This window comes from Dictyostelium purpureum, assembly GCF_000190715.1.
Source record: "Dictyostelium purpureum unplaced genomic scaffold DICPUscaffold_17, whole genome shotgun sequence".
Classification (NCBI taxonomy): Eukaryota; Evosea; class Eumycetozoa; order Dictyosteliales; family Dictyosteliaceae; genus Dictyostelium; species Dictyostelium purpureum.
In genome coordinates, this window is record NW_003519354.1 from 123,164 (window position 1) to 150,244 (window position 27,081).

Below are 27,081 nucleotides of genomic sequence, written 5' to 3' on the forward strand. Positions count from 1 at the left end.
ATTTTTTTATTTTATTAATTTTATTTTATTATTATATAAATATATTAAAGTTGGGTATTTCTCTTTGGAGTTAGTTTATCTAAAGATTCTTTAATTGATTTAATATCTGATTCAAGTTTTTCAATTCTTTGGTCAGTTGAAAGTTTTTCTGTTTTAAAAAAAAAATTTTGTTAATATATAAATTAAATTTAATTTTATGAATAATAATAGTTAAATTAATGATTCCATACCTGTTTTTGGGATAACAACTAATCTTGAAAGTTCTTCTTGTGTTAAATTAACAATTGAATCAATTTTAAGAAATTCTAAATTAACTAAAGCTACTGAATGTTCAGATTCTTTTAATTTACCAATTGAAATACAATCACCTTGGTCGTCGTGTCTAAAAATTGGAATTTTGGTTTTTAATCTAATTTCATCGTTGGTTGAGTAGTATGATTTTTGAACCATAACTCTATTGATATTATTTAAAACTAATTTATTATTATTGTTGAATAATCTTGTAATCATTTTTTATTATTATATATATATATTTGTTTGAATGAGATGTGTGTGATAAAAAGAAAATAAAAAAAATTTTAAAAATTAATGAAATGAATTTGTTTAAAAAATTAAAAAAAAAAAAAAAAACAATAAAAATTTTTTTAAAAAAAAATTAAATTAAATTTAATTAAAATTTATTTTTATTTTTTATTATTTTTTTATGTTCATCATTGATTTTATTTGAAAAATAGAAATTAATATATAATTTTAAATTATTTTAATAAAATTTTCATTTTCTTTTAAAATTATTTTTTTTACCAGGTTTTTCCAATAAAATGTAAAAAATAAAATATTTTTTTTTGCAATAGTTAATAATAAAAAATAAATAGTCCAATTAAAATAAAAATAATAAAAATAAAAAAATAATCTTCTATAATGAGTAGAGCTATAATTAAAATTATAAACTCTTCTCTTAATATAAATATATTTAAAATTATACACACTATTAACACACCTGTTAGCACACTGATAGTAAGGAAAAAAAAATGAAGTGTGGGGTAAGTAAAATTTTTTTATTAAATTTTTTTTTTTTATCTGTAGATAATAGTGTTATTTAATGAATAAATTATTTATTTATAAATAACCTTAGGATTTGTTTATTATTATTAGTTATTTATATTTTTCTGTTATTTTTAATTGGTTTGTTTAGACCTATTAATTTATATAATTTATTAAATGTCATTTAAAAATAATAGGATTAATTATATAGAAACTTATTCTTATGATAGTGAAAACAGTATGGATAACGAAAATAGTATAGGTTCTGATAACAGTAGTGTAGTGGGACAATTAAAAAAAAATAATGTAGGAACGTTAGAATGTATAGCGCTATCAGTTGGGGGCATTGGATTAAGCACGGCCCTCTTCTTTGTATACCCTAATATAGCATCGGTCGCCGGTACAGCAGTACCGTTCACATTAATTATAGGCACAATTTGTACTTTATCTATGGCATACACTATTTGTACTTTTTCAAAATATGTTTCATCAAGTGCATCTTTGTTTTTATATATTTCAGAAGGTTTGGGCAATTCGATGGGGTTTTTGTCAGTTTGGGTTCTATTGGTTGGCTATTTAACAGTAATGGTGGCTGCGATTCTAATGTTTGTTAGTACTCTATCAGATGTAATTACACGACACACCACATTTCACTTCCCGTGGATTCTTAGCGCTATATTAGTGGTTACCGTTATTCCCACATTGGCATATATAGGTATCGATGTAGTATTAAGAACCACTTTAATATCAATGGCACTCGAGACAATAGTAATGTTGGTTTTAACTATTTTTGTTGTAGTTAAAGGCGGTGATCAAGGTAACTATCCTTTGGCATTTACACCAGTCGGTGACTATGCGCCTGATATTTCAGGTATAGCAAGAGGTTTGGTATTTTGTGTGTTTATTTTCATTGGGTTTGAGGGTGCCGCTAATTTGGGAAGAGAAACTAGAAATCCCAAAAAGAGTATACCCATTGCTGTAGTTGGTGCTGTTTTAGTGGCTGCAGTTTGGTTAATTTGGGCAAGTTATGCTATGATTGTTGCAACAGGACCCTCAAATATATTCTCAATGAGACTGGACCAATCGCCAATAGAACAAAATGCAAATCGTTATGTATCCTATTGGTTTTCAATTGTCATCGATGTCGCAGGTATAGTATCTACATTCAATGTTTGTAGTAGCTGGTTTAATATTGTGTTCAGAATTCTCTATAGCATTGGTAAAACTATAAAAGAAAATACAAGAAACCCAATTTCAAAACTATCGAATACAAACAAAAAATTTAAAACACCACATGTTGCAATTATTACATTGACAGTATTCATAGTTTTATGTTGCTTTATTATAGCATGTTCAACTAAAAGTATATATACAACACACACCTGGGATGTCTATAACTACCTTAGCTATATCAGTGCGATTCCTATTATACTAGTTTTTATTGTTACAAATATTGCTCTGGTTCCATATATGAAGAAAAAGCAACCTCAAGATTATAGATTTTTTAATCATTTAATATGTCCTTGTGCCAGTGGACTATTGTTTATTTTATTATTAGTGGGTAATTTCTATCCAGAACCTCCATCATACCCATTGCCATTTTTCTTGTATGCTTTAGCTGGTTTTATAATCATAGGTATTGCATTAATGTTTTATTTAACAAAATTTAAAAAACAATACATCAACAATATGATTTTTGAAATGTCTAAATAAAAAAAAATTATTATTAAATTGATATTAATTTTTAAAAAAAAAAAAAAAAAAAAAAAAAAAATAAAACAAGAAAAATTTAAAGAAAGAATTAAGAGGGATGCCCATAAACCGGCTCCAGAAATGAGAGCAGATACCGGTCTTTTAAACATTGAAGGTTTCATTCAAGTAATGAGGGATATTGGGGTAGTTTTTTTTATACCTCAAAATACCAGAAATTTTTGTTTAAATAAAAAATAATAATTATTCAAAATTAAATAACAAAAATTAATCAAAATTAATTAAAATTAAAGTAATAAAATTTGGTGCTTATCTTTTTAATTTGATTGTTATAGGTAGTTTTTTTTGTGACCACAACATTGGAGATGAACTTCTAATATATTACAAATTTTTGAAGAATGTGAAACAAGCGGTATGAATCAACAACTGGCTTCACCATATCAGATTGGTTAATTAAATGAGGAAAAATTTTTCATTAAAAAAACACACAAAAATTACAAATTGGAATCTGTAGTATAACTGCCCCGTCCGACCATATATATACTGTTTTGATATCGCTATATTAACGCTATGATCCTAGACTTATTAAGAGTCACTAACTGCTGTTTACTAACTACTGTTTAGTAACTACCAATTCCAGTATTTCCAACTAACTTAAGAATTAGCTTCTAGAACCAATCTCATTCAGTATAAATACCTTAAGTCCTCAGTCTAAAACTTCAGAGTTTTTTTATTCTATTTATTCAATAAACTACAATTTAATTACACATACAATATTTGTTATTTGTTGTTTATTTGTTATACTTATTTTACATATATATACTTAAACATTTGTAAGCTGTATAGAGCTTTATTACTAATCAATATCAACTTGCCGTGATAGTATAGTGGTAGTACATAGCATTGTGGCTGCTTTGACCCTGGTTCGATTCCAGGTCGCGGCATTTTTTAAAAAGTAAAAAATCTTCCAGGTGATTTAAGAGAAAAACTTTTTTTTTTTTAGTATTTGGAGCTCCATCTACATTACATATTTTGTTCTTGCTAATTGTCTATACAAGATACAATCTAAGGTAATCAACAATAGATTACAGACTATTCTTCCTGATATAATTAACCCCAATCAGAAAGGTTTTACTGGAGGCAGAAAAATTACAGATAATACAATGACTGTAAACGAAATTATCAAATATTGTATCAAAAACAAACTACCAGGAATCATTACTTTTTATGATTTTGAGAAAGCTTTTGACTCTATATCTCATGATGCCATTTACAGAACACTATTACACATTCAAGTACCAACCAAACTAACTAATCTTATTATGCAACTACTCACCAATTCCTTTGCAAAAATAGAAATAAATGGTAAAAATACTGATAAATTTATAATAGGACGAGGAGTAAAACAAGGAGATCCTTTATCACCGACTCTTTATGTAATGGTAATAGAAGCTTTAGCTAGATCAATACTAGAAGATAAATCAATAATTGGACTTCCTTTTGACAACACAAACAGAAGAATCAAATTTCAAGGTTTTGCAGATGATTCATCATCAATGGTTCATAACAACGACCAACTTAATTTGGTACTTCAACACTTCAATCAATTTTGCACAGCAACATCATCAAAACTAAATATAGATAAATCAGTTTCAATAACAATTAACAACCCAGACACAACAAATTCAGTTATTATAATATCAAATAAACCAGAAAGATATTTAGGTTACTACTTCACAGGTACCGGAATCCATAGAAAACTACCAGAAATACTGAATTCTATAAGATCCTCGTTATCATTATGGAAAACAACAAGTAACTCAATTAAAACAAAAGTAAACATCCTCAAATCCTTTGCACTATCAAGAATAACATATTACTCGTATATTGAAGAATTCAACGATGATGAAATTAAAGAAATCAATAAAATTGCAGATTGGTTCCTATCAGCACCTAACAATAAAAGTCCAAATGGTTTTAAAGTCTTCAAATTAATGAGCTCTAAAAGAGCAAATTATCCTATGGATCAAGGAGGTTGGAATCTTTGGAATATCAAAAACAGACAAAAAGCACAAAGATTATGGATGATAAATCAAATAATCAATAAAATTGAAACTAACAAAATAGAATCAGAATTTCAACACAGTTGGAAACATCAAATATCAACCAAAACAATAACTTCAGATTACCTATTTAAAAACTACAATGATTGGATACAAATAAAAGTTAAAAAAGGACTACTAGACGGGTTGAAATCCATTAAAAATAAAGACGGCAAACCTCTTTCTTTAGCAGAATGGTATTCGGAAATAAACAATCTCAACAGCTTTACACCCAAAACAGAATTCCAACAATGTCTTCAACTTACAGGTTATAGCTATATCAACCTATTCAATAATATACTTAATATTAAAGATCCAAAATCAAGAAACACTCTATTCAAATTCCAAGCAAGATGCTTACCCATCAACTTCATTCACAACAAACCATGTAGACTATGTAATGAAAATCTTAATAATGATCCATATGGTCATCTATTTTTCAAATGTAAAAAAACTCTGAAATTCATCAACTTCAATAAACTAAAATCATTTATATTCATTACTTCGGGAAGGGGCCTCAATTGGTCACTGGACATAACAAGATCAAGAAGGAATATATCAATAAAAAATATTACATACAAAATCCCAGAAGGTCGCAAATCCGATGGAGAAATAAATATGGATTACAACAACACCAGATTCCACAAATCACACTTCCAATGGAACTATAAAGCAATAGATTTCGACTTAACTAGATGTTTCGCTTATAGAAATGCCATAGCCCTGGTATTTCATCATGTTTGGATTTGGTTATGTAAAGAATTATATGACGATCAAGAAAATACAATAAAAGAACTCGATTATAAGAATCTAACCTCAAAATGGACTAAACTAGCTACTTTAGAATACTTAAAAGGTTTAAAAAACATCAAGGAAAGACACGCTAAACAACCACAAACAATTAGCAACATCAATGAAGAATATAGAAAATTCAAAAGAAAAATAGCAAGAGCATACTTCATCAGCATCAAATCTTTACCAAATATCAACAGTTTAGAATATTTTCTTTAAATACTTTATAAAAAAACATTAAATAAAATTTTACTGATTAATTAAAAGCATTTGCTTTTTATTATCTTCACTTTTAAAAAAAAAAAAAAAAAATATTTTGTGTTATGTAAATGAACTTTAAGTTATAATGAAAAAAAATTTATCAGGTCTTTGTACCTCACATTAATTGACTTTAATGGACATCAAACTAATCCGTTCCTCATTGAAAGAGGTGTTAAACAGGGCGATCCCTTATCTCCAACCCTATTTATCTTGGTACTTGAATGTCTTGCACGAACAATTATTAATGATAAGAATATTGCTGGTCTACCACTGTGCCTTAATACAAATCAAAGAGAAAAAATGCAATGCTTTGCTGACGATTCCTCTACCTTTGCTTCTAACTACCACGAACAAACTATAATTCTGAAACATTTCGATGACTTTTGCAGAGCAACCTCCTCAAAAGTTAACATTGATAAATCTACTTTAATCATTATAGGAGACTGTGGCACCCACTCATCACCAATACCTATTGCCAACACACCTCAACGATACCTAGGCTACTATTTTGATAACCAAGGTATAGTACGTAAATTACCCGAAATCCTCAAAAGCATCCGCGCATCCCTTGTATTATGGAAATCAACAGGCGCAACAATCAAAACGAAAATCAACATACTTAAGTCATTTGCACTATCCAAACTTATATATCATCAATATATAGAAGACTTTAATGACCAAGAAATGAAAGAAATCGATAAACTTGTTATTTGGTTTCTATCATCCCCTAACGTTAAAAGCTCAGGTGGTTTCTCAATTGGAGGAAAAAATACAGTATCCTTAATGTCAAACCAAAGATCACTCTTTCCAATGGAAAAAAGAGGTTGAAACCTCTGGGATATTAAAAAAAGACAAATTGCTCAAAAAATTTGGTTATTCAATAGATTTCTAGTTTATAAAAAAACAGGCTCCTACGAATCAGCTTATCAAAACAGCTGGGAATTCCAAATCAACCGAAACAACTACACTTCTTCACTCTTATATTCATTTATGAAACACTGGAAACAATACTTTGGAAATCATTCAAACAACCTTTATCCGATTATTGATACAAACAATAATGGTATAAAGCTAAAAGATATATATCTAAATATATTGAAACTACCAGAAAAAATTCCAAAAACATGCTTTCAAATTACCCTGGATATTAGAGGATACCGTTACGATCAATTATTCAATAATATATTATAACCAAAAGATCCAAAAGGTAGAAATACACTTTTCAGATTCCAAGCAAGATGCCTACCAATAAATCTTCTACATAAAAGAACATGCCCAATGTGTAATATACCCATGAACAATGACCCTTATGGCCATCTACTATTATTCTGTAATTCAACTCGAGAATATATTAATATAAGTTCACTAAAAGAATACCTATATGAAAGTACTGGTAAAGATAGCAGATGGAATTATAATAAAAGTACCAACACATTGATTTACCGAAAGACACCTCAATCCAAACTTGATAAATTCTATGGTGGCAGCGAATACGACTACCAAATACACCCTCAAGATGAACCATTCCGATGGTGCTATAGAGACCTCGATTTCGATCTTGATAGAACACCGACCTACAGAAATATGATTTCAATTATCTTCCACCAAGTCTGGATTTGGGTATGCACCAAACTATTTAACAAAGAGATTAACCCAAATGCAATTGCTAAATCATAAACTATAATGACATCCAACACAAATGGACCAAACTCGCCTCACTAGAATATGCAAGAACGATCCAATCAAACTACAACAACTTCCTAAAAGTAGATAAGCAAATAAATTCAAACCATATCCAAACCATTAGATCTAAAATATCAACCTTTTATAAATTACCAGAAACCACTTTGATCAATTTCCCAATCAAATACATATAACAATACAAATCCTATTTAATAAAACACCGTCTCTTACACTAATAATATAAATTATATTATTAAGTAAGATTTTTTAAAAAAAAAAAAAAAAAAAAAAAAAAAAAAAAATTAATTGACCTAAGGTACTTTACACCCAGCCTTGTATATCTTTTCGTAGACATCAGACATCATTGCTTTTGGATTAGTAATATTATCGATAATATAAACTAATTCACTTTCCAAGATTTTTTCTTGTTTTCTTTCTTTCTCTGCTTCTAATGTTCTTAGTTGCAATCTTAAATTCTCGTTTTTTTCATTACCTTGAAATGCCACATTGGTTAAAAATTGGACGACATGAATGTAATCGTATACATTTGGATCAATCTTCTCTGATTAATTTAAAGCATTTGCTTTTAATTATCTTCACTTTTAAAAAAAAAAAAAAAAAAAAAAAAAAAAAAAATCAATCTTCTGTAACTTCAACATATATTTAACCACTTTAATGAATTCGGTGCTATCCTTGGATATAACAAAAACTGATTATAAAAAAGTGTAAGGTACTAAGATCAAATAATTAAATAAAATAAAATTTATATGAAATGTTTATGTTTTTGTAAAATTCGAAAACTAAAAATTATTTTTTATTTTTTTTAAAAATTTATTTTTTTTTAAAATTTCTTTTTTGATGAATTAAAATAATTGTTGATAATTATTAATTAATATTGATTATTATTGAGTAATGATCCTTGTTCATTACATTAGTTTTGGTATTTTGTCTAATGATATATCAATTTTGATACTATCCTTGTTTTGACCTATGTTTGGAATGGTGCCGTTGTAAATGAAATTCCAGGAATGAAAGTAATTGACCTGGAATTTCTTTTAAAGATCTCTTGTGCTTATAAATCGATATTTGAATAGAATGATGTGAATGGCACGAATTGAACAATCTCTGTTTGCTTTCTGACGTTATAATCTTTTAATATACCATCATCACCATCTAATGTAACCAATATTATCAAATGAACTTGAACCTTCACTATTTATAAATTATAATCAATTAATTATTAATAATACAACTAAATAGAAATAATAATTAAAAAGAAATATTTAAATCACGACTGATACAGTAAGCCATAGTTGAGACACTAACTTAATTTATAATGGTTTGGTCATATCTGAAATTTCAGTCAAAATTAAAAGTACCATGTATTTTTGATTTTGTTGATTTTGACCTCTGAGTACTTGATCTGCATTTAGATGAACAATACCGATTAAGTCTCGTGCACTAATTGAATCATAATCGAATACCTCAATTTTTAAATCCCTAAATATATCACCATCATTAAATGATTTAAAAGAGTCTTACTATTATTTACTGTATCTATTAAATCTTTTCCTTTTATTTCAAAACAAAAACCTGTAAGGTTTTTAATCTACCTTGGAAATTTTAATTCAAAAATAACAGTATCTCGTAGTTCATTCTACGATGGTTTTGGTGATTAAAACGGGTAACCACGGGTGAAATATCTGAAGGGCAACCCGTGATGCACCTGGAGTGTAAGTGGAGTATGCTATTTCCCTATCTTTCATAAATTGATCGTATGATGAAATAAAACCATCCAATGGTTGTAAATTATTTTGGACTAGCGAAATTGAATTTAATTGATCTAAATTTGATTTTAATGGTGTTGAAATATTATTGATTTCCTTTTTGATATTAAAATAATAATTTGATCTAAACTTTAAATAACTTGAATAATAAATTTTCAAGTATTGGTGTCCTTTACCTGTTTTTTTGTTCGCTTGGCTATTATAAAAAATAAATAAATGTATATTGATAAAATGAAAATGAAAATGAAAATGAAAATGAAAATGAAAATGAAAATGAAAATGAAAATGAAAATGAAAAAAAAAAAAAAAAATTTTCCCCCAGCCAAAATTCTATCCATTAATGCAAAGTTTTTGTAAAAACTAAAGATAACTATGTTTTTTAATCTCTAGCTATATCACCTTATTCAGAAATATCAAATATCCAATATCAAAAAACACCTATTTAAATTCCAAGCAAAATAAATCGTATCAAATTAATTAAATTTTTTATTCATTTTTCTAATAAAAAAATGAATTTACCCTCTATTAAATTTTTCATCAATATTCAAGAGATTATACTTTTTTCTTTAATTATATTTATTTATTTATTTATTTATTTTTTAATTATAAAACAAAAGTTTATAAAATAGAGATGTATCTATTCCAATAGTGTAATATTATAATCTTCAATGTGAAGATAATCAGATTGGTTGCCTGAGGTATGAGTACTGTATATCTTTAATTCTAATGATGTAACAGGGGATGGTATTTCAAATGTTGCTGAATGAATTCCATACTTTATATTAGATGGAACTTGGCCTCCATTAGCTATGGCTTGTCTAATTACTTCCATAGTTGGGTAGTTATTGGTTAAAGAATTGGTTTTGATTGGTGAAAGAGTCCCATATCTATGTTTTACATTGATAGTATATTCATTGGAGTTAAAGGCAGCAAGATGAAGTCTTAAACTAAATTTTTTACCTGGGAGGGAAGTAAGATTAAGGGTGAATAATAAAAGTTCATCACGAGATTGATTAGGTAAAGTTGTAACTTGCCATTGAGATGAAACATGATCTACCATACCATCATCCTTAGTTGTGGATTTATTACGATAAAAAAATGTGTGAGGAACATAAGATTCTTTAAATGTTTTCAATTGAATTTCTGGATAAAGAATTTTGGCTATGATAACTGGATATTCAAATATTTTTTTGTCTGAATAGTGAACTAAACCTGCTGTCATCATCATCACAACAACATCATTATTGGAAGGCTGCATACCCTTTTTTAATGCTTTTTGATAGGCTTTTCCGCAATCCATATGGTATTTGTTGATTTTTTCATGGAGTTTTGTCTTTACACCAACAACACTTCCTCCATTACTATAAAGGTTTTATGTAATTAAAAAATTAGTATCTATTATAGATTTATTAAAATATATAAATAAAAAAGGCATACCCTTCAATAAAACTCTCTGGAAAACCCCATGTGACACCATTAGCAATACATTCCAATTGGGAGGAAACATAATGTGCCATTGTAAAAACAAGGGAATTTAATGAGTATTCATTAAATCTATCATCAGATAATAGGATAAGGCATCTTTCGGCATCACCAGTAAATATTTGATATTGAGTTCTGCATAGTTCTTTAATTGCATCATCACCTAAATCTTGAATTTCCATAGCAAATTTACTTTTTTTCTTTGGTACATTCGAGACTTTATGGCCATTTCTTTCTGCCCATAAATTGACGGCTTCTGAAAAATTATTACCGGAATTTATTAAAGCTAAAACTTCAGTGTCAATAATTGCATTAAAAACTTTATCAAGTGCAGCATCAATCTTTTGATCCATCAGAGCAATCATTTGTTCTTTTAATTTTTTAATTTCTCTTTGAAAATCTTCAACAGTTAGATACTTAGGGCCTGGCCAAAATGCACCAAAAATACCACTTAGAAAGCTACCAACGACCGGAATAGATCCAATTGCACCACTTAAAACACTACCAGTTGAAGCCATTAAATCATCTTCACTTGATTTAATTCCCATTAACTTATCTTCCATTTTTTTAAATAATTTATATAGCAACAATGAATTATAAAAATAATAATTTAATTTTTCTAAAAATACAGCCTTTTAAATCAAAAAAATAATAAAAATTTAATTTAAAAAAAATATTTTTATAACCTCTATTATTTTGTAATTTGCCAACCCACCCCGAAAAAAAAAAAAAAATTTATTGGGTATTGGAAAATTTACACTTTCCACTCCGCCATTTAACATTGCCTTCTTTTTTTTAGAACCACTATGGGGTTAAAATTTATCAGTTTTAACTGTTTTATATCTGTACCTGAAGATTTTTAAAAAAAAAAAATTATTTAATTTTACAATATGTTTTATTATATTTTTTTTAATTTAAAAATAGAAGTTATTAATTTTTTGTAATGTTGCAGTTTTTTTTTTGGTGTGTTTCAAAAATTTAATATTTTTATTTTTTGTGAAAGTTTATTTGTCTACTATATTCATATGTTTATAATATTTATAAGTAAAACTACAAAAACACTTCGTTAAAATAATTTTTTTATACCAATTTGGTTAAAAAGTAATTTTTATGTTTTATTTGTATTTAAAATTAACACCTCTGGAAATTTTAAAAATTAAAATGCCACAATGAAAAATAATTTATTAAACTTTTTTTATTCGTTATTTTTTTTTAAAAAATTTCATATTAATTTTTAATATATTTTATATATTCATGTGTATTAATAAATTAAAAAAAATAAAATAGTTGAAAAAAAATTTTAATATTAAATTTAATAATTAAATTAAAGTACCAATTGAATGGTGAGGTATTATTCTCGATACCAATACGATTAAGTGCACGATAACCGCCATCAAAAGTCATGTAATCACCTAAAAGAATGATATGACGTTTATCAAAGAGATTCCATAAGCACCATCTACTTATTTTCATTGATAAAACATCTAGTAATACCTTTACATGATTTGAGAACAAATTTCAAAGCTTTTTTATTGTCACTTTGAAAACCAACAGTAAATGAAAGTGAATTGTCAGAGTAATTAAAATCTTAACCTGAGGTAATGTTTTTATTGGTTTCTTTTTATGAGAAATTACTGAAATTTGTAAAAAAGAAATAAATATAAATTTTTAGAATGCGTCACCACACCAAAATGGAAAAAAATGATTTTTTTTTTAAAATGATCAAAAATTTTTTTTTTATTTTTAAATATTTGGGGTTGTGTCTTTAAATAATGACAAATCGGTTTTTATAACTTTGGGTGAATTCTTTTTTTCTGATTTAAAAACTTTTACTGTGAGCTTTTTGATATTTTCTTCTTTTTTATCTTCAGCACTATCTATTATTGTTTTATCATTACCATTATTATTATTATTATTATTATTATTATTATTATTATTATTATTATTATTATTATTATTATTATTATTATTATTATTATTATTATTATTATTATCTTCATTTATTCTCTTTTCTCCTTGGCTTTTTTGAGCTTTTTTATTTTTTTTTTCCACTTTGACATGTTCTAGTTTTTTTGGATGAATATAGTCATTACGATATTGAAAATTATATTTAATTATTTTAAAGTTTCTGGTGTAATTTCTTTAAAGGATCCAGGGTTTTCAATTAAATCTTGAATTTCACTACTTGATAAAGGTTTGTGTAATTTTGTAGCAGCATTGATTGAGGATAGAGCCAATTCAAATCTACCATACTTTAAAAGACCAACAATGGTTGCATTCCAAATGGGTGAGCTCTTTCTCCATATAATAGACTCTATACCTGATAGCATTGTAATACCATATTCTAAATCAGAACTAATTAAACCAGCATAAAAGATATCATTGAATAGTAATAAAAAAATTTTTAATAAAAAAAAAAAAAAAATTTAATTAAATTTAAAAAATGAAATTTACCACTCATAAAGAATAAGATTGCGAACATCATTATTAAAAATTAAAATAATAATAATTTTTAACTAATATAGCCACTATAGATTTTATAATAATAGTTTTTATAATCTAAAAGTCCACTTTAAGGAAAATATAACAACTTTTTTATTTTAATATTCATTTCTTAAAAAACTATCATTGTTCAATTTAATTATTCAAATAATATTTTTTAATTAATTATAAAAAATAAATAAATCAAAAATTAAAAAAAAAATAAAAAAAAAAGAAATTCACACATGCACATTAGATCTTCATTTTATGGGGCATAGGCAAAAAAAAATTTCTTATCACCAATAATTTATAAAAATTTAAAAAAAAAAAAAAAAAAAAAAAAAAAAAATTTCTATTTTTTATTATTTCACCCATATTATTTTTATCAGTTTTATTTTATAAAACAATATATTTTTATAAGTGTATAATAATTATTAGGTAAATATTTTATTGGATTATTAAAACATATAAAGTATTGTGTAAAATTCTAGAAAATTAAATATAATCATTAAGAATTATCAAGTATTGTGTAACATTCATAATATATCAAATATTATGGATAATTAAAAAAATCAAGTATTATATAAAAATATAAACTATTGTGTATCATTAAAATATCAAGGATTATTTAGAATTAAAAATATCTAAGATTATTTATCATTCAAAAATATTATAATTATAAAAAACATCAAGTATGGATCATTAAAAAAACATCATGAATTATTTAGAAAAAATATCAAAAATTGTTAAGCATTTATAATGTATCATTCAAAAAATATAAATTATTATGGAACATTAAAAAAATATAAAGTATTATAATTATTTTGGATCATTAAAAAACTTCAAGTATAATGTGTGATAATTGTATAATGACTATAAGGTAAGTATTTTGGATTATTAAAAAATATCAAAAGTATTGTGTAACATTCAAGAATATCAAATATTATTGATCATTAAAAATTATCAAGTATTGTAAAATTCAAAATATATCAAATATTATGAACATTAAAAATATCAAGTATTATGTATTATGAACATTAAAAATATCATATATTATTTGCCATATAAAAATATCAAATAATGTTTATCATTCAAATATATTGAGGATTATTTAGCATAAAAAATATCAAGGACTATTTATCATTAAAAATATCAAGGATTATTTATCATTAAAAAACTTCAAGTATTATATATCATTCAAAAATATCAAATTATATTTTGTATTAAAAACATCAAGAAATTTTTTAGCATTTATACATATCAAGTATTATTTAAAAATATCAAGTATTATGGATAATTAAAAAATTTCAAATATTATGTAGCATTCAAAAATTTCAAGTCTATGAATCATACAATATACTCTCGATTGGTATTTTGATTACATAGATACTGAATAGGGCCTATGTTTTTGAAACTTACCAATTTCAATGGGATGGTTAATTTTTGTATTGCGTGGTCATAAATTTTCAATATGGTGTTTAATTATTTATACTGCCTGAAGGTATAAATAATTAACCACTCGGCTCTAATATACTAACCTCCCCGTGGTAGAGCTGGAAACACTCTTTACAAAGAGTGGCTAATAGTATAAAAAAAATAAAATAAATAAAATAATGGTATTAATACCATTTTATTATCTTTAAAAATTAATTCTAAAATCTAAATTTTTTTTTTCTTTAATTTTTTTTTTTTATTTAATTTTTTTTTCTTTAGTTTTTCATTTATTATTTATTTAAATTGTCGAGTTATCAAAATTTTTTTTTAAACTATATTGAAGAACTGAGTTTGAATTAAAATTGAATATATAATACCTTCAATCTATCTCTAACATTATTTTCTTTATCAGTGATATAATTACTTTTAATATTTTCTATAAATGAGTGACTTATTTGAAGTATTAAAAATTATTTTTTTAAACTCCGTTTATTTACCCCACATTAAAATTCGGCGGTTATTTTAAATTTTTAAAAATATTCTTTTTGGTCCTTTAAGAGTAAAATAATAATAATTTATTTACAAATAAATTTTAATTAATTAATTAATTTAAATTTGAGGATTATAATTATAATTTTTGCTATTTTTTCAAAGTATAATTTAAAATAGGAATTAATTCAAAATTTTAAAATAATTTTTTTTTTTTTTTTATAAATTTTTTTTATTTTTTTCAAAAAAAATAAAAATTTTTATTTTTTCATTTTTTATTTTTTTATTTTTTCATTCGAAATTGTAAATAAAGAAAAAAGAAATATTTTGTTTGTTATCTTTTTTTTTATCTTTTTTTTTTTTTTTTAAAGATATTGATATTGGTTTTTGAAGGGTTCAATCATCAATATTTAGATAAAACAAACCGAATTTCTTATTTATAAATTAATAATATTTAAAATCCTAAAGTATAAAATATTTCGATTTCATTTTTCTTTTTCTTTTTTTTTATAATTTTAAAATAACAAATAATAAATAATAAAAAAACAATCATATATAAATATAATCAATGTTGGAACTAATAAAAGAAGATGATGCTCCAAAGAAAATGTAAATATTCAATAAACACCCAATATTATTTTTCATAAGAAATCACTAATTTTAACTTTTAATTTTTTAAAATATTTTAGTGGTCATATTCAGTTTGGTTTATTATCAGAAGAAGATATAGTTAGATTATCACATGTTCAACTTGTTAATAGAGAATTATTCGATCTTTTAAAAAGAAAACCACAACCATATGGTGTTTTAGATAATAAATTAGGTACTAGCGATAAACAACAAAACTGTACAACATGTGGTCTAAGTATTGTAGATTGTGTAGGTCACTTTGGTTATATTAAATTACAATTACCAGTATTTCACATTGGTTATCTCAAAAATATTATGAATATTTTACAAATGATTTGTAAAGTAAGTATATGGCCTATAAATTTTACCGTTTATTTTTACTTTTATTAACCTATTATTTATTTTATTAGAATTGTTCAAGTATTTTATTAGATGAAGAAAAAAAATCAACATATTTAAGAAAAATGAGAAATAAGAAATTGGATAATTTACAAAGAAAATCATTATTAAAAAAGATATTTTTAGATTGCAGAAAAACCAAGGAATGTTTCAAATGTAAATCAACAAATGGTATGATCAGAAAGAGTGGTGCATTCAAAATTATTCATGAAAAATATAAAGGAAAACAAGAGAATTTACAGGAATACTATGCATTATATGATGAAGCAGTTAAATATAATCCAGAAATGAAATCACATATTAAAAAAGCACAAGAAGATTTAAATCCATTGGTTGCATTGAATCTTTTTAAAAAGATTTCATACCAAGATATAGAAATTATGAATATGAACCCAATCGTTGGTAGACCAGAACGTTTAATTTTAACATACATGTTGGTTCCACCAGTTTCAATTCGTCCATCAGTTCCAATGGATGGTGGTAGTGGCACCAATGAAGATGATTTAACAATGAAGCTTTCAGAAATTATTCATATCAATGAACATATTCGTACCAATGTTGATCGTGCCGAGATGTATTCAATTATGGAGGATTGGGATTACCTTCAAGCAACCTGTGCAATTTATATTAACAGTGATGTTCCAGGTTTACCATTACAAATGAAACCAACAAAACCAGTTCGTGGTTTATCTCAACGTCTCAAAGGTAAAACTGGTAGATTCCGTGGTAATTTATCCGGTAAGCGTGTCGATTTCTCTGGCCGTACTGTAATTTCACCAGATCCAAATTTAAATATTGATGAAGTAGCAGTTCCACAATTAATTGCTCTCACTATGACTTATCCAGAACGTGTCTCTGATTATAATATCGAACGTCTTCAAAAGTATGTTATTAATGGTCCAGATCGTCATCCAGGTGCAAACTATATCATTTATCAAGATGGTGTTAAAAAATGGTTAAAATTTGGTAATCGTGAAAAATTTGCCGCTGAACTTAAAGTTGGTGATATCGTAGAAAGACACATCATCGATGGTGATATTATGTTATTCAATCGTCAACCTTCACTTCATAAACTTTCAATTATGTCCCACAAAGCCAGAGTTATGCCATGGAGAACTTTACGTTTCAACGAGTGTGTATGTACACCATACAATGCAGATTTCGATGGTGATGAAATGAATATCCATTTACCTCAAACCGAAGAAGCCAGAGCCGAAGCAACTATTCTTATGGGTGTAACCAATAATTTAATCACTCCAAGAAATGGTGAACCATTAGTTGCCGCTACCCAAGATTTTCTTACTGCATCTTATTTAATTTCTCGTAGAGATGCTTTTTACGATCGTTATCGTTTCACATTAATGTGTACTCATTTTGCTGATGCAAATGAACACATTGATCTCCCACCACCAGCTATTTTAAAACCAATCGAGTTATGGACTGGCAAACAAATTTTTGAAGTTCTTTTACGTCCATCAGTTAAATCCCACGTATTGTGTACATTCGAAACCAAATCAAGAACCTATTCCAAGAACTTATATATGTGTCCAAAAGATGGTTATGTTTACTTTAGAAACTCAGAGTTAATGTGTGGCTCGATCGATAAATCAATTATTGGTGGTGGTAATAAAAATTCATTGTTCCATATTCTTATGAGAGATTTTTCACCTTCTATCGCAGCAAATTCAATGACCCGTTTAGCTAAACTTTGTGCTCGTTTCTTAGGTGATCAAGGTTTCTCTATTGGTATTCCAGATGTCCAACCAGCTCCAGATTTAGATCAAAGAAAGAGAGATATCATCGAAACAGCATATTCAAAATGTGACCAATTTTTAAAAGATTTCGAAAATGGCAATCTTCCAGTAGCATCAGGTTGTAGTATGGAACAAACATTCGAGGCTAAAATGAATCAAACTCTCTCACAAATTCGTGATGACTGTGGTAAACTTTGTGTCAATGACTTACCAAATTATAATAGTCCATTGATTATGGGTCTTTGCGGTTCAAAGGGTTCAAATATTAATATTGCTCAAATGATTTGCTGTGTAGGTCAACAAATTGTCAATGGTACCCGTATTCCAAATGGTTTTACAAATCGTACTACACCACATTTCCTTCATTTCCAAAAGAATGCCAAAGCTAAAGGTTTTGTATCAAATAGTTTCTATACAGGTATGATTCCAACCGAGTTCTTTTTTCACACTATGGGTGGTAGAGAAGGTTTAGTAGATACTGCTGTAAAGACTGCTGAAACTGGTTACATGCAACGTCGTTTAATGAAGGCTCTCGAAGATCTTTCAACACACTACGATTACACTGTACGTGATTCTTTTGGTGGTATTGTCCAATTCTGTTATGGTGATGATGGTTTGGATCCAGCTGGTATGGAAGCTAAAGATAGACCAGTCGATTTCCTTCGTGCTATGCAAGCTGTCAAATCAACTAGACGTTGTATTAATGAACGTGCATTATTACCATTCGAAATTCGTAAAAAGGTTGAAGTAATTATCAAAGGTAAAGCATTTGCAGAATGTACAGATCTTTTCAAAGAGGAAATTTTAGAATTCTTTATTGGTAAACCAAAGCAAACTGGTTATATTGAAGAGTTGATAAAGTTAAGAAATCAATTTGGTCTCAAAGAGTACACTGAAGATACTGCAAACATTGAAGATGCACTCGAAAGAGAAAATGAAGAACTATCAATAGATGAAAGAATAGCAAGAGAAAGCAACCAACAAGTTGTTGATCAAATTCATAGAATTACAAGTACCCAAGTCGAGTTATTCCTTGATATTTGTCTTGATAAATATAACAGAGCTAAAATTGAACCAGGTACTGCCGTAGGTGCTATCGGTGCTCAAAGTATTGGTGAACCAGGTACTCAGATGACTTTAAAAACTTTCCATTTTGCTGGTGTAGCTTCTATGAATGTAACACTTGGTGTACCAAGAATTAAAGAAATTATTAATGGTGCTAAAAATATTTCAACCCCAATTATCACTGCAAGTCTTAATTGTGACAACGATATTAGATCCGCTAGAATTGTTGCTGGTCGTATCGAAAAAACTACTCTTGGTCATGTTGCCGAGCACATCAAAGAAGTAGTTAAAAGAGGTGGTTGTTATCTCTCAATTAAAATCGATAAGAAATTTATTGACTCATTACAATTAGAAATCAATGCTAGAACCATTGCCCAATCAATTCTTTCCACAAAAGGTTTAAAACTTAAAGTAGATCAAGTTAGTGCCTTATCAGAATATAAACTCCGTATCACACCACCAGGAAATTGTCGTGAACAAACCCTTTATTATCTTCAATCACTTAAAAACAACTTGCCATCAGTTATTGTCAAAGGTATTCCAACAATCAATCGTGTAGTTATTAGTAAAATTGACGAAAAACAAGAACGTTATCAATTATTGGTCGAAGGTTATGATCTTCGTGCAGTCATGGCAACATCAGGTATTAAAGGTACCCACACCACCTCTAACCACATTATGGAGTGTGAAAATACTTTAGGTATTGAAACTGCTCGTAATACAATTATGTCAGAAATTCAAATGATTATGACATCGCATGGTATGTCTATTGACGTTCGTCATGTCATGTTGTTAGCAGATTTAATGTCTTTCAAAGGAGAGATTTTAGGTATCACCCGTTTCGGTATCGCTAAAATGAAAGAATCTGTACTCATGTTGGCTTCTTTCGAAAAAACAACCGACCATCTTTTTGATGCTGCTGTTCACCATCGTCAAGATGATATTGTTGGTGTCTCAGAATGTATTATTATGGGCTCTGTAATTCCATTAGGTACCGGTTTATTCAAATTATTAAGAAAATCAAATAAAAATAATTTACCAAAGAAATCATTACTTTTAGATGATAAGTAAATTAATAAAAAATAAAACTATATCTATTTTTAAAAAAAAATTAATTTGATTTTTGAAAGAATTTTTAAAACGAAATTTTCAGCACCTAAAAATTTGGGTTTTTAAAAAAAAATATATTTTTTTACCAATCTTTATAAAATTTTTTTTTTAATTTTATTTTTTTTAAAAAATGATGTATAAGGTTTTTTTAATTATTTTATTTGTTTGTATTAACAACGTTTTTGCTAATCAATGTTGCTATGAAGGAAGTCAAATTTTAAGTTCTGTTTATGTAAGTAAATCATTAAAGAATAATAATAAAATTAAATATTAACCAATAAAAAAAAATTTATGTAGTGCCAAACTGTAAACACTGATAATGTTTATTCATATGTTATTGTTGGTAACTCCACTAAAAATTTATGCCCATCTAACACAGCAACTATTGTTGCCAATTATAACACTATGCAAGATAGCAGTTTCAAATGGTTTACTTGTAGAGATAAAATCTATAACTATGAATATCAAATGGTTGGTGGATGTGGACCACAAGGTCTTTATGTTTCAACTTCAGCATTAGATTTCTCAAATAATAAATACTTTTATCTTTCAAATTGTATTTATATAAATGGTGGTACATCATACTCCACAATTTTAACATCATCAGTATCATCCATTCAAATGTTTATAAGTCAAGCTCAAAACACTTGCTCACAAACTGGAGGAAATTATTTTAGCTTTTCAAGCTGGACATATGGTAATACAGCCAATTGCCAAGATTCAAATGGTCAATGCTCATGTCCATCTGGCTATACCCCAGCATCATGCTAAAAAATAAAAATACTACAATTGTAAATAATAAACAATTAAAAATAGTAATAATTAAAATAAAAATTGTAAAAATAATAAAACTTTTTATTAGATTAAGGTCTATTTTAAAAGTGGGGTTTTTTCGAGGTTTTCATATTGTTGTGTTTGTTGTTGGTATTGTGGTTGATATTGGAACTGTGATTGATAATTTTGCTCTGGTGTTGCATTTACATTGGAATAATATTCGATCTCCATAGTTTGTGGGGCATGCTTTGAATTTAATCCACCAAGACATCTTATATAAACTGATTTTTCATTATATTTTTCATTTAGTTGTTTAATATAATTTTTTTTAGATATGTGTTTCTATAAAAAATATTAGTAATAATTCCTGTTTCGTATTTATTTATTTATTTGTTTATATATTAAATTATTCCTTACCCAAACTACAAAGAATAAAAAGGTCAATAGTGTAATTATACTAGTAATAAGTGTTATAATACCAACAATTGCAAAAACTTTGGTTTGGGAAAAAATTGAATTAGGATTAACTCTTCTATTAATTACATAGATAACAAATAGAAGAAATGATACAATAGAAATCGCAGAGAGAGATTTAACGAAAATGAAAAACCCTTTATTATGCTTTTCAGACATAATGTAATTAAGTTTTTTAATCATTTCTAAAAATTCGTTTTGTGTAAATATATGCCCCAATTCATTAGGAAATTCCTCTCTAAATTCTAAAAATACACTTTTTCCATCTATAATTTGTTCATCATAATATAAATAAAATTTTTTTTTTTCACCAATCTTCTCCAAATCCATTTTTTTTAGATTATTTATTATTATTTATTATTAATATTATTTTATTTTTGAAATATTTTTTTTCGTTTGATGGTATTTAAATTGAAAAAAAAAATTAAAAATATTTCGAGCAAAAAATTTTTAAAAAAACGCACCCCCCTTGAAAAAACTTTCGTTTTTTATATTATAATAACACTTTTATATTGTTTTTATTTAAAATAATGAGGGATCGAATAAAAGTAGTACAGTTAGAAACTGTATTTTTAAATACATAAATTGGTAAAAGTTTACTTGGTGGTTTGATTATTATTTATTTCTATTAAGAACATTAATTTATTACTTTGATAGGAAACAATTTTTAAAATGAAATAAATATCTATTTTAATTAAAAAAAAAGAGAAAAGATTTAATCTAAATAATTATAGTCTATATTTTATTTATTTAATTGGTTAAAAGTGGTGCTAAATAAAACTGAAAGGAGCTTTCGGAACTAATTGAGCTTAAAAAATATTAGTAATTTATTTTTTTATTTTATTTTTTAAGGATATTATAAAACCTACAAAACTAAAGAGAGTGGAAGATTTTGACCAATTTGTAATAGGCATTCATTGATATTAATCTTTTTTACAATAGTACCTATATTTAAAAAATATTTTACTTTAAATTCTAAATTTAAATTATTTTTATTTGATATATAAAAATCATTTGTTTTCTATTTGAAAAAAAATTATATTAATATTTGTATTTATAATAATTTTATATTTAATGGTTAGTTTTAAACATACCTTATTCTCTAATATGGTTTCTGCATAAACCAAAGGATCTTTAATTTTAAATGCAACTGAGGTTCTGTCTGTTTGAATAATTAAAGTTTCTTCTTTAAAAGCTTTAAATTCATTACAAATATCCAATAATATATTTGATTGTAATAAAATTTCGCATTGATAGTCAATAGAGTTTGAAATAGTATTCTTTTCTTTAAAATCTGTATAAATCTCTGGAATTCTAAAATTTGAAACTGAACCATTTTTCTTTACTATCCTAAAATAAAAAAAGTCATCGTTGTATCCTATTATCATTGACTCTATAATAGTTTTATTTAAATTGTTGAGTATTGAGCAAAAGTTATTTGCATTGAAACAAATTAACAATGGTTTCTCGCTGAAATTTAAAAATAAAATTGGTTTAATTTAATTTTTTTTTTAGTTTTTTTTTTTGGAAGTAGAAGGAGGTTCTATAAATACATATAAAAATCTTTAAAAAAACTAGGTCGTAAATCTACATCCAAAAACAATACCTGGTTAGCTGTTTTATTTATACATATATGTGTTATATAATAGTTAGTAAAATATTTTAATTATTTTATTTTATTTATTTTCCATTATACAATCAAAACCAAAAATATGGAATGTACTCTCAGATATTTCGATTTGTATTGTCTCTAAAAAACTTTTAATTATATTAAAAATTGAAATAAAGATAATAAAATTATCGCTAAATAAATAAATAAATATAAAAAATAAAAAAACTAATATTAATATAAAATTTTTTAGTTTAATGTAAAAACATACATACCAAATAGCCTCGAATATCATCGTTGTTCTATTGTAAATATAAAAGAATATTATAAAAAAAGCATATATTAAATTAAACTATTTTTGGAAAAATCTGGTTTTTAAATGATTTATAAGAAATAAACAGAAATAAAAAGTATTTATTCAAGTAGAGATTTAGGTTGAAAAATAAAAATAAAATTTTTTTTTTTTATTTTTATTTTTTTATTTTTTATTATTTTTTTCCTTTTTTTTTTTATTTTTTTAATTTAAATTTTTATTTTTACAAAAAAATTTACTTTGAAAATTCGAATTATTTTAAAATAAACACTAACAAATAATAATAATAAGTTATAACTAATAATAAAATAACTTTAATTCATATTACAAATTAAATAAAATATATAAATATCATAAATGATTATTTTATTTTATAAAAAATTTTAAAAAAAAAAATAAAAAAAAATCACATTTTTAAAAAAATTTAAAAAAAAATTATAAAATAAAAATTCAGGTTGTCTCCTAAAAATTATAGATAATGGATAATAAAAAAGATTATTTATTATTAAATGTGCAACAGGATCCAAACGATGATACACCGATTCACCCCTCGATTACCCACAGAAGACATAACAAAAAGACATCACACCACGAAAGAGCTCTTATGAGTAATTTCGAAAGTTTAGACTTCTCCGAAATAGATAATATCTTATTACGTCAATATAATTCAAGACAAAAGAAAATTCATAAATTATTTAAAACCCTTGGTAAATGGGTTATCTGTACATTAATTGGTATTTTAGTTGGTATATTTTGTTATTGCTTAAAAGAATCAGTGGATCAATTGCAAAAATTAAAATATAGTTATGTGACAAAATGTAGGTAAAACATTCTATTATTATTATTATATTTATAACCATTATTATCATTATATTAATTCAAAAAAAAAATAGATTATTCATCAATCTATAAACCATTTTTTATTTATTTGGGATTCAATTTGTTATATGGTATAGTGTCATGTTTAATTGTGTGTTTTTGTGGTCCATTATCATCATCATCAGGTCTACCAGAAGTTAAAGGTTATTTAAATGGTATTAGAATTTCGAAAGCATTCAATTTAAAGACTGTTTTGGGTAAAATCACATCTTTAATATTCTCATTTTCATCAGGGTTGGTTCTTGGTCCAGAAGGCCCTATGTTTCATATTGGTTCAGGTTTAGGTAGCTCAATGAGTCAATTTAAATCAAAAACACTTAGATTTCACTTGAGATCATTTTGGGTTTTTCAAAATGATAGTGACAAACGTGATTTCATAAGTTGTGGTGCTGCTGCTGGTATTGCCGCTGCTTTTGGTGCTCCAATAGGTGGTGTATTATTCGCTCTCGAAGAGGGCTCATCGTTTTGGTCTCGTCAATTAACTTGGAGAACTTTTTTTAGTTGTTTAATTGCCACTTTAATTGCAAATCTTTTCCTCCAGGGTTTTGGTGTCAAGATTCACGACTATGGTGTTTTAACATTTGGAGTTTCAAAGTTCTACCTGTATACATATACCGAGTTAATACCATTTATAATTATGGGTATTATTGGTGGTATTTTGGGCGCAATTTTCGTACACTTTAACCTCCGTATCAACCATTTAAGAAAGAAATTATTGGGTACCAATAAACTATATAAGCTTTTAGAGGTTATCTTTTTTGTTATTCTTACATCTACAATCTGCTTCTTCCCAGCACTTTTAGCAAACTGTAGACCGGTTAGTGGTATTCCAACCAATTCATCTGGTAGTTGTGACGATGATATCATTCAAATCAATACTATTCAATTTAATTGTCAAGAAGGTTATTATAATCCATTGGCCACTCTCACAATGACAACATTAGAAGATGCATTACAAATTCTTTTCAGTAGAACCACAAATATCTTTACCCCTCTCACTCTTTTTGTTTTTACAGTTTTTTATTTTGTTTTAACAACTTTAACCAGTGGTCTTTATATTGCAAGTGGTATTTTTATTCCAATGATGTTAATTGGTAGTGCATGGGGCCGTCTTTTTGGTTTATTAATTTCAGAGTACTTTACCTCAGTAGATCCTTCTATCTATGCATTGATTGGTGCCGCTAGTATGATGGCTGGAAGTTTAAGAATGACAATTTCATTAGTAGTCATTATCGTTGAACTTACCGAAACCACTCAATATTTACTTCCAGTAATTACTGTGGTTATGGTCGGTAAATGGGTAGGTGACGTTTTCAATGAGTCTGTTTATGAACATCTCATCGAATTCAAGCATATTCCATACCTTTCAAGTCAACCCGCTTACCATTTAAGAACCAAAACTGTTGCCGAAGCTATGTCATCCGATGTAAAATCTTTCCCAGAAGTTGTTAAAGTTAAAACTGTTATCGAAGTATTAGAAACCAGTACCCATAATGGATTCCCTGTAACAATGCTACCAAAACTTCACGAACCAACCTCATCAATCTCGTCAATAAACAATTTTAAAAATAGTAATGAAATTCAAAATAGAAAAAAAAATACAATTAGAGCCAAAAAAGATTCTGACGGGGCCGAACTTGAAGATTCAAAGATCAAACTTAATTCAAATAATAATAATAACAATAATAGTTGTGATGAAGACAACAAAAGTGAAATTCTTTGTGGCCTAATATTAAGAAGCCAACTATCAATTTTATTAAAAAGAAAAATATTTTATTCGCTCGATGAATTAACAAATATAGATTTTATTAATGATAAAGGTTATGATTTACCAATTGACCATGCCGATTTCCAACAAGAGTTAGCTTCAAAAATACCCTCGATATCTCTAATTTTAAATGATATATCTCAAGAAGATCACGAAAAATATATAGATTTAAGACCTTGTAAGTTTTATAATATTATATTATTATAAATACAAACAAAATACTTATTAACTTTTAAAAAAAAAAGATATGAATTTTGCAGTTGTTAGTATTAAAAATTATAGCTCCTTAACAGAAGCATACCGTCTTTTTAGATTAGCAGGTCTTAGACATATAGTCGTTGTAAATGTATTCAATCACGTTGTTGGAATGTTAACCCGTAAAGATTTAACTTAAAACCACTCTCAAAAATACCAATAACTTTCAACTGTATAAACCTCAAATTTGTGCATTACAATTTTATTAAATATTGTTGAAAGATATTAAAATAAATAAACTATTTATAAATAATTTATAAACTTTTTTTTTTAAAAAGTCAAGATTTTCTTTTTCGTTTTTTTTTTAAAAGGAGATGATTTTTAATTATACATTAAGTCATTATTTTTATTTATTATGTTTTTGTTTTTGGTATGTGTTTTATACTTGTATGAGTTTACCACACTGCATCAAAATAAAAATAAACCAACTTTTAAAAGACGGAAAGTTATTGGACTTTATCAATAAATTACAAAAACCAAAATTGAATAACTAAAAAAAAATTGAAAATTAATAAATGTCGTGTTAACCTTTTCTCCATTCTAATTGAAGGGATAAGTCAAAAATACGAAGTTAAAAATAAAAACAATAATCGATTTTTTTTTGATTAAATAAAAATAATAACACTTTTTATATATTTTGAATTTTATTTTTTTTTAATAATTATTTTCTTTTTTTATCTTTTTTTCTATTCATTTTAATCTTCTTTTATTGGTTTTTGAATTAAACTTTTATCAGCTGATAAAAGATAATTTTGAAAATTGTGTGGTTTGAGGTGAAATAATTAACAG

At 26.0% G+C, this 27,081-nt stretch overlaps 11 protein-coding genes across 11 annotated transcripts; 5 read left to right on the forward strand and 6 right to left on the reverse strand.

Moving 5' to 3' along the window:
• Window positions 1-44: 44 nt before the first annotated feature.
• Window positions 45-510, reverse strand: DICPUDRAFT_147778 (uncharacterized protein; the record flags this gene model as incomplete). Its single annotated transcript, XM_003283990.1, has 2 exons — window positions 45-148; window positions 231-510. The coding sequence occupies 2 exons, from the start codon at window positions 508-510 to the stop codon at window positions 45-47; spliced, it is 384 nt and encodes a 127-aa protein (XP_003284038.1).
• Window positions 511-1,281: 771 nt separating this feature from the next.
• DICPUDRAFT_26824 (uncharacterized protein) lies at window positions 1,282-2,754 on the forward strand (the record flags this gene model as incomplete). Its single annotated transcript, XM_003283968.1, has 1 exon — window positions 1,282-2,754. The coding sequence occupies one exon, from the start codon at window positions 1,282-1,284 to the stop codon at window positions 2,752-2,754; it is 1,473 nt and encodes a 490-aa protein (XP_003284016.1).
• A 1,991-nt stretch (window positions 2,755-4,745) lies between these two features.
• Window positions 4,746-5,864, forward strand: DICPUDRAFT_18843 (uncharacterized protein; the record flags this gene model as incomplete). The annotated part of the gene is made up of 1 exon (XM_003283969.2): window positions 4,746-5,864. The coding sequence occupies one exon, from the start codon at window positions 4,746-4,748 to the stop codon at window positions 5,862-5,864; it is 1,119 nt and encodes a 372-aa protein (XP_003284017.1).
• A 2,036-nt stretch (window positions 5,865-7,900) lies between these two features.
• On the reverse strand, window positions 7,901-9,914 carry DICPUDRAFT_75016 (uncharacterized protein; the record flags this gene model as incomplete). Its single annotated transcript, XM_003283991.1, has 5 exons — window positions 7,901-8,151; window positions 8,751-8,796; window positions 8,969-9,126; window positions 9,316-9,567; window positions 9,896-9,914. The coding sequence occupies 5 exons, from the start codon at window positions 9,912-9,914 to the stop codon at window positions 7,901-7,903; spliced, it is 726 nt and encodes a 241-aa protein (XP_003284039.1).
• Window positions 9,915-10,013: 99 nt separating this feature from the next.
• Window positions 10,014-11,421, reverse strand: DICPUDRAFT_147784 (uncharacterized protein; the record flags this gene model as incomplete). The annotated part of the gene is made up of 2 exons (XM_003283992.1): window positions 10,014-10,737; window positions 10,814-11,421. 2 exons carry the CDS (start codon window positions 11,419-11,421, stop codon window positions 10,014-10,016), a joined length of 1,332 nt encoding a protein of 443 aa, XP_003284040.1.
• A 1,180-nt stretch (window positions 11,422-12,601) lies between these two features.
• On the reverse strand, window positions 12,602-13,188 carry DICPUDRAFT_75018 (uncharacterized protein; the record flags this gene model as incomplete). The annotated part of the gene is made up of 2 exons (XM_003283993.1): window positions 12,602-12,921; window positions 13,041-13,188. 2 exons carry the CDS (start codon window positions 13,186-13,188, stop codon window positions 12,602-12,604), a joined length of 468 nt encoding a protein of 155 aa, XP_003284041.1.
• Window positions 13,189-14,190: 1,002 nt separating this feature from the next.
• DICPUDRAFT_147786 (RNA polymerase III, largest subunit) lies at window positions 14,191-20,181 on the forward strand (the record flags this gene model as incomplete). The annotated part of the gene is made up of 3 exons (XM_003283970.1): window positions 14,191-14,219; window positions 15,952-16,234; window positions 16,303-20,181. 3 exons carry the CDS (start codon window positions 14,191-14,193, stop codon window positions 20,179-20,181), a joined length of 4,191 nt encoding a protein of 1,396 aa, XP_003284018.1.
• Window positions 20,182-20,350: 169 nt separating this feature from the next.
• Window positions 20,351-20,991, forward strand: DICPUDRAFT_75020 (uncharacterized protein; the record flags this gene model as incomplete). Its single annotated transcript, XM_003283971.1, has 2 exons — window positions 20,351-20,452; window positions 20,518-20,991. The coding sequence occupies 2 exons, from the start codon at window positions 20,351-20,353 to the stop codon at window positions 20,989-20,991; spliced, it is 576 nt and encodes a 191-aa protein (XP_003284019.1).
• Window positions 20,992-21,090: 99 nt separating this feature from the next.
• DICPUDRAFT_75021 (uncharacterized protein) lies at window positions 21,091-21,798 on the reverse strand (the record flags this gene model as incomplete). The annotated part of the gene is made up of 2 exons (XM_003283994.1): window positions 21,091-21,336; window positions 21,412-21,798. The coding sequence occupies 2 exons, from the start codon at window positions 21,796-21,798 to the stop codon at window positions 21,091-21,093; spliced, it is 633 nt and encodes a 210-aa protein (XP_003284042.1).
• Window positions 21,799-22,218: 420 nt separating this feature from the next.
• Window positions 22,219-22,856, reverse strand: DICPUDRAFT_86094 (uncharacterized protein; the record flags this gene model as incomplete). Its single annotated transcript, XM_003283995.1, has 3 exons — window positions 22,219-22,276; window positions 22,338-22,489; window positions 22,563-22,856. 3 exons carry the CDS (start codon window positions 22,854-22,856, stop codon window positions 22,219-22,221), a joined length of 504 nt encoding a protein of 167 aa, XP_003284043.1.
• Window positions 22,857-23,868: 1,012 nt separating this feature from the next.
• On the forward strand, window positions 23,869-26,431 carry DICPUDRAFT_26867 (uncharacterized protein; the record flags this gene model as incomplete). The annotated part of the gene is made up of 4 exons (XM_003283972.1): window positions 23,869-24,193; window positions 24,284-25,817; window positions 25,980-26,215; window positions 26,283-26,431. The coding sequence occupies 4 exons, from the start codon at window positions 23,869-23,871 to the stop codon at window positions 26,429-26,431; spliced, it is 2,244 nt and encodes a 747-aa protein (XP_003284020.1).
• Window positions 26,432-27,081: the final 650 nt, after the last annotated feature.